Here is an 11714-nt window from a genome sequence, read left to right as displayed (position 1 = left end):
TCTGTGCAAAGAATTTCTTGAGCTAGTTAGAAAAAGCACCTTACATCACATAGTTTTTATTTTAATATTATGTTATAGCATAAAACTATATTTAGCACGCTACTGAAAAGGATTAATACAGTATAACTTTTTAACCTAACACATATAATATTAATTTTATTATTTGCGAAAAGCCAATCATAAAATATGCATTTTTCACACAATTCAAAAAAATAAAGTGAAACTAATAAAAGATGTTTGTTTCAAGATTTTAACTGAGCAGTTATGCATTTTGGTATCCTCAGTCTATTTCAGTGAATAGCAGTGTTCTGTTCCCAGTTCTTGCTGCTACATAATGATAAGCAAGTGCACCTGGCAATTTGTGTAACACTCTCCAGTCTGTTGAAGATGAATAAGCATTGATTCCCTGCAGAAATTTGGCTTTTCAGCCAGTATTCCAATATTCTATTTTTACATGAAAACACTGAAGAAATGTTCTTTAAAGTGATTGTAGGCCTAAGGTTTTCTAATTTAAGAAGAGCCCTGCTTCATCTACATGTTAAAGCAAAGCCAGTTGTTGAAAAATTGTCATTTTTCAAGAGGGTATCCTTTGAAAATGAAAGTAAATTCCAAGAGATTTAGTTCCTCCATGAAGACAAAAATTATGCTTTTATCTTGACTGGCCATGAAAGAAAGGTAGAATTACCATTGAAATCATATGGGTGAGGGTATAACGTAAAGCAAAATTAGTGATCAGTGCTGACTTGCAGCCCAGGACCAAACTTCTTACATTGTCTTTTCTGTTAACAATCAACAAATTCAGAAAATTCAATAAAATGGTTGTCACCTTAATAAATTCAAGAAGACTTTATTTTGCAACATGGTCAGGCACTCTGAAGGGATGGTGAAATGAAGTTCTAGCACAGGAAGTGTAGACAGGTCAAGAGTTAGACATGCCGCAGGAAACAGTGAAATAATACTAGCAAGGCAACAGAATTGCTACAGGATTGCTATTCCATGATCTTCAGCTCTTCCCAATGTTGCTATAGAAAATCAAAGGTAGCTATAAATAGTCTGACAAAAAACCCAAAGTAACTCAATTCACAGACCCTCTTGGGACCAAAACCAGATGGTCAGGGATTCTAGGGAAAAAAAAACAACAAAACAAACAGTTTAGAGTGATATGTTCTTCTTGGAAAACACTTGTCTAAGCATATGTTATTATGTTATTTTATTAATTTACAGTAGGCTCAGGAAAAGGCTCTGCAGTCACTGGGGTCTCTTCAGGACAGGTGACTGCAAAAATCTCTGCAACAAAGCATTAAAATTTAACCTGATAACTCAAAGTTCATTATGAAACTGTGTAATTTATTTTCATGACATAGATTTGATAGAACATTTTTCCAAACTGAGACAGGGTACTTTTTGATTTCAGGGTAGCAAAGGAGATTTATTGCACTATTTACTACAGACTACTGATGATCTGAAACTAAGTAATTAATCAGAAGTGGTGTATTTTGAGCATGATAGCAGTAATATTGTTGCAGTGCGTGTTTTTGATTGTAATTCCATCCTAGTAGTTTTATAAACACACCCCCCCCCCATTTTGTATTTTTATAGCATATTTTATTGTCAATGGCTTGTTCCTTCCCCCCATGTTGGTTTTTTTTGCCCTAGATTGTTTTGCCCTGTGTTGGTTTTGTTCTAGTTGTCCATCTCCCCAAAGACCTGCCCTTTTGTTCCCTGTTCCTCTTCCCATTGAATGTCAATCCCTCCCCAAGCCTGCCCCTTTCTCTAGAAAATTCCCTATCAATTTTGTATCCTTCAAAACCCCACTGGTTTAAATTGTTCTCGTCCCCTGTAATCCCGTATTGGTTTAAACATTGTATTCCCTGCCTTGTGTTCCACCCCCAGTTTCTCCCAATTGGCTGAAGATTGTATCTCCCCTGGGGCCTGCCCCGTTTGTAGTTGGTGTATGGTTTGCTGCTGTGTCCTTCTGTCCCTGGCAGCTGTCTGGGGCTGGCTCACTCTCACTGACGTGTCGGGAGCTGGTTGGGCAGAAGAAATCCGGCACCACAGCATAATATGAAACCTTAGATCACGAGGGCAGAACTTGTTCAGACTGATTATGTGAATACCTCTCTGTGTGTCGGGGGGCACCTGTATGTATAAATGACAGCATATTTAAAAGACTTGCTTGCTTGTCTTGGTTTTCTTCCTTTGCAGTTTACAAGATCTCTTGACATAAATGTCATGAAACAGGACATGGCAGTGATTATTCTTTAAAATGTCTGGAAATAATAATATGTGTTTCTTCTGACACTTTGTGTCTTTCTTCTTTGTGCAGATCATGGAAGGAGGAGAACTACCTTGGCTTTTGGTAAATGAAATTGGTGGCATACGTGGGATACTGCATAACCATGTGCCATTCCTGAAGAAACATTTCCACCTCATCACCATGAAGGAATTTCTTGAAAACAGAAAGGATGTAGGCAAAAAGGTCCAAGCAATCTATTTGTGGTGGCACAAACCAGTCATCGACAAAGAGCTACTCCAGAGCCTGCCAAACTTAAAAGTGATTGCGAATTCAGGGGTGGGGATGGATCACTTGGATCTGAAGCTTATAGCTAGCTTTGGTGTGAAGATGGCTAATGCTCCACATGCTGTTTCCAGCACCACAGCAGATACTGGGATGGCTTTGCTGCTAGCATCTGCTAGAAGACTCGTGGAAGGTAACATCTCAATTCTTTTGTGGTTTCTAAAAATCATACAAGATTTGCCTGCCATTAATTTGATTTTTATTAGGGTTACCTGTAGTGCACACGGTTACATAAAATGTGAAAATGTGAGTATGTTGGCTTGGCAAACAGAATAATCGGTATTTTAATACATTTTATGTATAATAGGTATACTTAAATTACTACATTAGGCATACATAGCATTTATTTCAAGCAGGTATAAATAGAATGTGATGGCATTACAGTGCTGTGACCAAAAGTGGGGGATGCCAAAGACCAGATGATCACTGAAGTCACAAGCTGGCAGAAGAACTTAGTGTGGGAGGCAACAATGGGGCATAACAAGGCTATACAGAATCATGGAAAATCCTGAGTTGGAAGGGACCCACAAGGCTGATAGAGGCATGGGCATATTCTTGGAGACTGAAATGTATTGGTGTAGAATTGTGGCATTTAATGGGCATTAGAGAGTAATAATAGAGGCAGCCTACTCCAGTTTTTGTTAATAGCATCCTTTCTAGTTTCATCAACAATTTTTTCTTGCTGTTCTGCCAGACAGACCTACTCTTGGCTTGGTTAGAAAGCCTCCTTCTTCAGGAAAAAATCCTTCAGATTTATCCTTTTATAGTTACCTGACTTTGCCTTGCCTTCTGTACCACAGGAATTATAGAAACTCAAAGGGCATTTGTATCCCTTTAAGTTGGTTTCTACCTCACAAAAGAGAGACAGTTTAAAAGGAAGATGAATTTCTTGTTCCCATCTACTTAAACTATCCCTGGTGGCATTTCTGATAGCTCTGAGTTTTCTGATAGACTGGGACTTTTCCTGAGTAATTTTTTGTATATCTTAACAATATTCTGCTTGTGTTTTAGAAAAGCTGGCAATATCAGATGATTGAAGTATCAAAAGGCTGTCACCTTGCAAGAAGTGCTGACACTGTGTATATAACTGTATTTTATGTGTTGTAGAACTATCCAGAATTGTGAAGGTTTAGCAGGTAATTACAGAAATTACTAGGTTGTGATTTTTAAAAAGTCACATTTTCTTTCCAAGGAGAGTGGCAGATGTGAAGAGGAAACCCAATATCTGGTGGTGTTCTCCATGTGATATCTTCAAACTCTGCATTGTTATTGGCAATAATTATTTTGATTGTTGACGACGAACAGGGCAATATTTTCATGAGTCTAAAGCAGTAATAAAATTTTTTGAGGGATTATATCAAAAGGCTTTTTGTAGTATGGGGAGAATAAATAGGAATGTCATACATACATGTATCAGGGAGTGATGATAGGTTAGGGCATTACCTAAGACATTACAGTAAAAATCATGTGTTTGTAACCATTAGAAGTATGCTATAGTAGCACAAGTCCAGACTCTTTGCCTTGTTGGACCCCATTCATTTCTCATATTTTTGTGTTTTTCTTGCAGTCCATAACATTTCAATTTCTCCTAGTATGGACTACTGTGAAGCTGATATTCTGGGAGTTAAAGTTTCTGGAGCTACTCTGGGGATCATTGGCATGGGCCGCATTGGGTATAAGATTGCTGTGAGAGCCAAAGCATTTGAAATGAACATTTTGTATCACAACAGGACACGGAGGTAAAGACATGTCTTTACCCTAATTGCAGCAGAAACTCTTCCACATAGTCAGTATTTTCTTTTCAAGGAGTTATGTCAGAAAAAATAACAAGAAATGAGGGAATAGGGCCAAGATGAAAAGAAAAGAAAAGAAAAGAAAAGAAAAGAAAAGAAAAGAAAAGAAAAGAAAAGAAAAGAAAAGAAAAGAAAAGAAAAGAAAAGAGAAAAGAAAAAAGAATGGTTGCCTGAAATCAGTCCTGTAAAGAGTTACTCAGTGATTAAACACTTGGAAACTTAATTTAGGTTTTATATTAGAAAATATATTTTATATTTCAGGGTTTCTTGCAGAAAAATGGAAATCAAGCTTATGCTTTTTTATTCTTATTACATTGTACTGTAGTGACAACATAACTCTATTTGTTGTTCATTTTTTCCCCATATTTTGAAGTTTAGGAGGGATATTTTGGAAACAGTGGCTGGAAACTAGGAAGCATATACTTGGCAAAATATGACTGAGAGCTGTTCTTAAGAAAACCTCATTTCTTCTCAAACCAGTCAGAATTTTAGCAAGTATTTAACTGGATTTCACCCTTAATTTCTAGTCCCTCCTAGCTTGTGTGTCTGGGAATCTGAACCTTGTTAGACATTCAGCACAGGTAACTCTTCAATTTAATGCGAGCAAGACCCCCATGAACAACTCGAGGCCTTTGCAATCAGGCAAGGTGCAGATAATGAACAGAATATTTACTGCTATAAACTATGGCCTACCCTGAGAGAACTTTACTCCTCTGTGACTGGAGGGAGAAGCTGCAGTGCTACATGTGGCTTTCAGGGATTTTCCCCACAGGCAGACTGCTGGAGAAGGGTCACTGCTTTAGTTAGCTGTAGGCAAATCACAAGGGTGAATGAGGCCAGGAATTTTTAGCTATGCTTGGCATTCCTGTTTCTTCAGAAAAAAAAAACAGCTGAGCAAACTTACATTTAAAAGAAAGTACTCCTTAAGCTATTTCTGAGTTTCTTCACAAACCACAAAAAAAAAAAAACAAAAAAAACAACCAAACAAGTAAAAGACACAAATCCCTTTTTTTATGTGTGTCATCCTCAACTCCCTATGTTGAATATTTTTCATTTTTTAAAATAATATTTATGTCAGAGTGCTGTGATGAATTATCAATGCACAGTGCAACAGGAATTAAAAGCCTAAAGTATATTTAAAGTACATTTACACTTCTGGCTTGTGTGCTGAATCAGGGTGCACTCTGCAAGCTGCAAAACTGGCTGCAGTTCCATTCTGTTCTTTTCCCACTTACTCTCTGGTCATTGACCTGAAAAAAAAAAAAAAGTGAAGTGCATTTGTTAGGAGACACATGGGTCAAAGTTAAATTGAAGTTCTTTTCTTAGTGTGATCTCTTTATTTCTAGATTAGGGAGGAGACAACTTAAAGCTCTTCTCTTGCATGTGTACAATAATCTTCTCTAGAAGCATGATAAGACATGATTTCTTATCATTGCTTCTTTATTTCTCAAAGTTCAAACAGCTAAATTTACAAAAAACATGAGAAATAGCAAGTATTCTTCTTCACTGAGAAAAGTGAAAACTAAAAATCTCTCTACTCTGGTAACTTTTTCTGCTGAACACTTTACTTTATGAATGTCCTGGGGCAGCCAGGAGCGCTGCCTTGCTGATTTCACTCATAAAAAAATGACAGGCTTAGTGGGAGTGCCAACAGGATGAGGACCACTGCCATGCCCAGAGCATGCATGGGTGGGTTCTGGTACATACCACTCCACTGGTTTGAGCAGTGATTGTATCCTTTGAGCTGCACAGGGGATCCTGGAGAATGGACTGTGTGCTGCCATCTGCTTCAGTGCTCAGCCTTAGTTAACTTGCAGACTTCATAAGAAGCCCTTGGAATACTGCACTGGAGTGGCTGAGAGGGAGGCATGCAATCTATCCTGTGCTGTAGGGCTTGAAGCTCTCCAGAAGTATCTAAATACTGAGCTGAGGGTAAATTCACCTTTGTTTGCCACCTGATTTCTATATGGATGTGATAATCAGATCCTTTAGTTTGTTTGTATTCTGGTGATAACATTGAAGAAAATGTTTCCGTGACTGAAATGCTTTTTTTCCCGCTAGGAAAGTGCAAGAGGAGCAAGCTGTCGGTGCCACTTACTGCAAAAAGATAGACAGCTTGCTCCAGCAGGCAGATTTTGTGATGCTGGTGGTGAGCCTGACACCTCAGACACACAAGCTGATCGGGAAAAGAGAGCTGGAGCTGATGAAACCCACAGCTACCCTGATTAACATCAGCCGAGGTACCATCCAGATCCATTGGCCAGCCTCACAGCGTGCTCCTGCTGTGTCCCACAGCCCGTGCTGCATCCAGCACAGCTGAGGCGCATGGCGAGGAGGATCAGGCATGGCGGAAATTCCTCCCTCTCCCCTTCCCTTCTTTTGCTCTCTGCTCTTTACCTGCCAGGTGCACTCAGGGACACTGTCATTCCACACCAGGTGCAGTAGTTGACCAAGAGGCGCTGGTGGCAGCTCTGCAGGCCGGTGTTATCAGGGCCGCGGCTTTGGATGTCACCTCCCCAGAACCACTGCCCAGGTTGCCATCTCTCCTTATTTCTCTGGAAGCATGGGGGAGCCCTGCTGAGAGTAGAGGCATCCCTGCAGCAGGCAGGAAGCTGCCCCCCCAGCCCCTGGCATGAGTTTGGAGGAAAAGTGCCATGAATGGGAATGGGATGCAGCCCAGACATAGGGGCTGATAACAGACCAAAGGGAAGCCCGGGAGCCAGGAAACAGCAGGAGGCAGGGAAAGCATTTACACCCAGTAATCACCCCCTGAAGCTGCAGCAGTGCTTCACTTGCAAATTGCTTTGTTAGAAAGTGTAGCTTGTCAGTTTTAATGGGTGGAAGCTGCTCGAGGCCTAAAACTGCTGCATAGGCAGGAGGAGGTGTCCTGCACAGGCTTCTTTCACAATACAACGGTGAAGTACTGCAAACCTCTTGGGGCCAGAGACTGCTTAGCTTCTCTAAAAAGACAACCAGGATGGTGCCTTTTGGAGTTAACTGTGCTGGCTGCATTTTGGGTTGTGGGGAGTTTGGTCTCCTTGTGTCTGTGTGCAAATAACTACAGCTGAGACTATTGTGTAAGGTGAATGCATCAGGAGGGCTTAATCTTCTCTTCTGACATATCTTCAAATTGCTGCCTCATGGCAGAAGTGTGTTTCTGGAGAGAAGAGCTACTTATGAAGTCTTCGCATGTCCTATTACAGTCCAAAATTACTTCAATGTAGGTGCTCAGGTTCTCTGGGTCTAAGTGGGACTTGTAAAGTTGTATCAATTAACTGTAAATACAGTGCAAAAGCTAAAGTAGACTCCTCTTTATTTAGATGAACAACAATAGTTAACTCTTTTTTCTTTTCTTCCAGAGATCATGCATTGTTAAAATTAAAGAACGTCATTATAACACCTCACCTCGGCATTAAAACAGACAAGGCCACCTACATGATAACAGAGGAAGCAGTTGAAAACATACTAGCAGCCCTAAATGGTCTCCCCCTACCCAGTGAAGTGCTCCCTAGCTAATGTGTAAAAGGATATTGCCTATCTTTTTATTCTTCTCTTTGTCTTTTTATTCTTATCTTTCCCTTGCACATCAGCTCTAAAATCTTTTTAAATACAAGAATGTCCATACACCTCACTAAAGCTTGGAAGGAAACAGTTGTGTTTATATAGTTTCTGTTGTCTAATACAAGTCCAAAAGGCAGATAAACCAACACCCAAAGTGGCCTTTTCTTATGTAGTGTGACTTTATGAATAGTATGATTATTTATCTGTAAAATCTATAGCAAAGTTGCTATTAAGTGCAGCCAGGATTTTGGCTGGAGCCTTATGCATCTTTACAGAGGCTTTGTCTTGCAGATGGTTGTCGCCAGTGCTGGCCAAAATACACTTAGTCCCATCACTTTTGCAGCTCCAGGAAACAAGACATTGCAGTTTTTCAGGAACAGCAAATTGGGTGTCAAGAATTTCAAGACTGCCCCAGGGGCCTCCCTGCTCTCTGAGGTACAGGTGCCCAGTACACATTTCATTGTCACATGTATAACCTTGAAAAAATAAGTTAAATTTATTCAAAAATAAAAGGCTAAGCAATAAATTACAGAGCTGAAAAACAAGGTTACTATACAATAAAAGAGAAAAGAGAATAAAATGCCTTTTCTTAGATTAATATCCTAAAACTGCAAAAAAACACACAAGGCTTTTGCATATGCAAACTTTTCTCCATAAGTGAAGAAGCAAACAAAATCAGATACAGTACTTCATATCTACTTAAACAATTGTACATGTTTGGCATTTGCTTGGAGTTTTACTCCTACATCTGCAGATATTTCAAGAATCTGGGCTGATTAGTTTCAGAAGTGCTCCCTGCCAATGGGGTGCTTTAGAAGGCAAGACACATCTGCCTGTCAGTCACTGGAGTGATGAGTTGGCTTACACACAATACCTGCAATTTCATGATTACTGAAAGTTGGTGCAAAATGCAGTGGCCACATGAGAGAAGAGATGATTCATTATAGTTCACTCCATTGATTCAGGTTTTTTGAAATTTTTGATGTGCAAAAATACATGATCTGCAATAAAGTGCTGATGCAGAGGTCTACTGGGAAAGCTGGCCTTACCTACAGCAACTAGACAGGCTGACACCAAATAACACTTTATGATGGTTTATAGCCACTGAAAACAAATGCATCACTTGGTTTGGCCTTGCCTGAAGATTTCCTGCCTCAGCTTTTTTTTGCCTGTAATACAATACTGCCTTATAAAACTTAATGTAGACATAGGAAATGCATGTCTTGATCCAGCTTCATGCTTAAGCTGTTCCGTACAACCCACCTGAGAAATGCATGCATTACATTGTACAAAGGTGTTTTAGGGTAACCCAACACTTCAAAGCCTAATGCTAAGAAACAACTATTATGCAAGCACCTTATTAACACTGCAGGCATCGGCTCACCCTGCAGGATTACATGGATACCAACAGCAATATTTAATGATGGGGATGAAGTCTACAATACTTCTGTCTATGTACCCACATACCTCACTCATTTTAGTGCTCTGTACAGTGCTGGTATATCAGATCCCTTTCTGTAAGAGAAAACTTGCACACAGCAACGATGTACATGCAGTGAAATTCAGCTTAACACATTACATGGAGGTCTAAAAGGTAGTCTACAACCCAAATATACTTAGAACATGATAGTGCACTGGTGCAATTGACAACTTCTTTTCACATATGATGCTAAACAGATAAAACTTCTGTAGAGCTGTATCAGTTCCTGACCTATAGCTTGAAAATTGGATGTTCAAATTGCACAAAACAGATTTGAAAATATAAATTCTCTCCACATGTAACCACACAACATTTTCTTGACATTTGATACATATGTATGTATCATTTTTGCTTGGATTAGCATTCCTTTGACTGTTACTTTTTGGATCTTCTGACTAATTCCTTCTTCATTTTGTTCATTCAAATTCATGGATTTGATATACAAAGGTAAACACTACTGTGTTGCCCTCCCAAAGGTTTTTCTTTACCTTCAAGACCAGAATGTGGTAGGCCTCTTTCCTCAGACTTGTGTCTTTGAGAGGAACTTTACAAGGGTCCTTTGATCTCAGCTGAGCAGTAAGTTAAAAGCTTACTCATTACAATCTTATCACCAAAGCAGTTTGGAAACTTTTGATGTGAAAGAAGTAATGTGTAATCATTTTATGTTTGTTGGTTTGGTTTTAGTTTGTTTTTTTTTTTTTTTTAAGGAAGAAAATGCCAGTAAACTTAACTAAGAATCCAGTTAACATTCTGTAACTCCATATTGCTAGTTAATTAAGTTTTGCTTTAAAGCTTAACTGTTTGAACTTGAATTTAATGTAAGCAACTGATACTCAAAAATCATCACCAGAATAACAAGAACAGTTTATGGTTTTGTGTAATTGATATTGTTATAATATATTTTTTTATTAGCAATTTTATAGAGGATTGGTGTTAAACTTGACTGTCTTCATGTTCAGCATATCAAAGTGTATTTGACAGAATTCAAGATGACAGCATTTTTGTAATCCATTCTTTTGAAAAGCACTACAGTAGTCAGGAGACACACAGCAGCCCTTATGGCTGGTTGTTACGTAGTGTGAAAGGAGAAAGATCCCTGGATGCTCATAGTAGTGGTGTGTCCTGGCTCCTGAGCTGCTGTGACCCCAGAAACCAGGCATCCTCCCCAGAGGATCACGACCACCTGCACAGCAAGGGGAATGGCTTCAGCACAGCTTTTGTGAACTGAGAACTGAAGCTGTACTTCCCAGTGCCCATCACTGGATATAGAGATCGAGGGAGGCGATTCTTCCCCTCTGTTCTGCTCTTGCGGGATCCCACCTGGAATGTTGCATCCAGCCTGGGGTCCTCAGCACAAAAAAGATGTGAACCTATTGAACTGGGTCCAGAGAAGGCCACTAAGTTATCACAGGACTGGAGAACCTCTGCTAAGAAGATAGAATGGGAGAGTTGGCATTGTTCAGCCCGGAGAAGGGAAGGCTCAGAGGAAACCTTACAGCAACCTTACAGTTGCTAAAGGGGGACTGCAAGAGAGCTGGAGGGACTCTTCACAAGTAATGACAGAACAAGGGGAATGGCCTTTGAAAGAGAGTAGGTTTAGATTAGGTAGTAGAACAGAGATTAGGAAGATATTGTCCTCTTTGAGGATAATGAGGCAACGGTACAGGTGGCACAGAGAAGTTGTAGATACCCCATCCCTATCAGTGTTCAAGACCAGGCTGGATGGGGCTCTGAGCAACGTGGTCTAGTGAAAGGTGTCCCTTCGTGTTGCAGCTGGTTTGGAAATAGATTTTGGCATTCCAACCAAAACCATTCTGTGATTCTATGATACAGACCAAATAAACTTGTCAGAAAAATTCTCACATATTATCACCTGAAGTTGGCACAGGGCTGTAGCTGGGCTAACATCTCAGGTGTCTAAGCACCTGAGCCTGCCCCAGCTGCTTAGCTCTCAGAGTTTTTGAGCTGGGCTAACAGCTCAGGTGTCTAAGCACCTGAGCCTGCCCCAGCTGCTTAGCTCTCAGAGTTTTTGAGGGTATTCCGAGAATCATACAGGTTGGAAAAGACCTTCATGTGCGTAGTGAGATCTGTTACTGGTGTCTGTCGTCAGAGACAACTCTTCATCTTAAGTTAATTCATGTGCACAGACTGTAATTGTCAGCAGGAAGGCCAGACCATGTCCCGTTTTCAAAGACAGTATGGAAAACACAGCGTGCAGAACGTTAATGCAAAATCCCGACTACTGAAATCACGAACAGCACAGAAACACTCCTACAACCACACACAATCACTCGTGAGCTCC

At 40.0% G+C, this 11714-nt stretch overlaps 1 protein-coding gene and 1 long non-coding RNA gene across 4 annotated transcripts; one reads left to right on the top strand and one right to left on the bottom strand.

The window, feature by feature from the left end:
* Nucleotides 1-391: 391 nt before the first annotated feature.
* LOC135301799 (probable 2-ketogluconate reductase) lies at nt 392-11216 on the top strand. 3 transcript variants are annotated; one of them, XM_064422249.1, is made up of 6 exons: nt 392-2109; nt 2327-2711; nt 4146-4317; nt 6433-6611; nt 6808-6904; nt 7731-11214. In XM_064422249.1, the coding sequence occupies exons 2-6, from the start codon at nt 2330-2332 to the stop codon at nt 7885-7887; spliced, it is 987 nt and encodes a 328-aa protein (XP_064278319.1). In that variant the 5' UTR covers nt 392-2109; nt 2327-2329; the 3' UTR covers nt 7888-11214. The 3 variants fall into 3 exon arrangements, with proteins under 3 accessions (XP_064278319.1, XP_064278309.1, XP_064278327.1); XM_064422239.1 differs by having other exon boundaries at nt 392-2141; nt 7731-11212; XM_064422257.1 differs by lacking the exon at nt 392-2109 and adding an exon at nt 2163-2229 and having other exon boundaries at nt 7731-11216.
* On the bottom strand, nt 10024-11646 carry LOC135301829 (uncharacterized). Its single transcript, XR_010363565.1, has 2 exons — nt 11407-11646; nt 10024-11337 (listed from the first exon to the last, which is right to left on the bottom strand). It is a non-coding gene; the product is annotated as an uncharacterized LOC135301829 (long non-coding RNA).
* Nucleotides 11647-11714: the final 68 nt, after the last annotated feature.

This window comes from Passer domesticus, chromosome 1 (genome assembly GCF_036417665.1).
Source record: "Passer domesticus isolate bPasDom1 chromosome 1, bPasDom1.hap1, whole genome shotgun sequence".
NCBI classification, from domain to species: Eukaryota; Metazoa; Chordata; class Aves; order Passeriformes; family Passeridae; genus Passer; species Passer domesticus.
The sequence above is the reverse complement of the archived record's forward strand: the minus strand, read 5'-3'. Positions and strand labels throughout refer to the sequence as shown.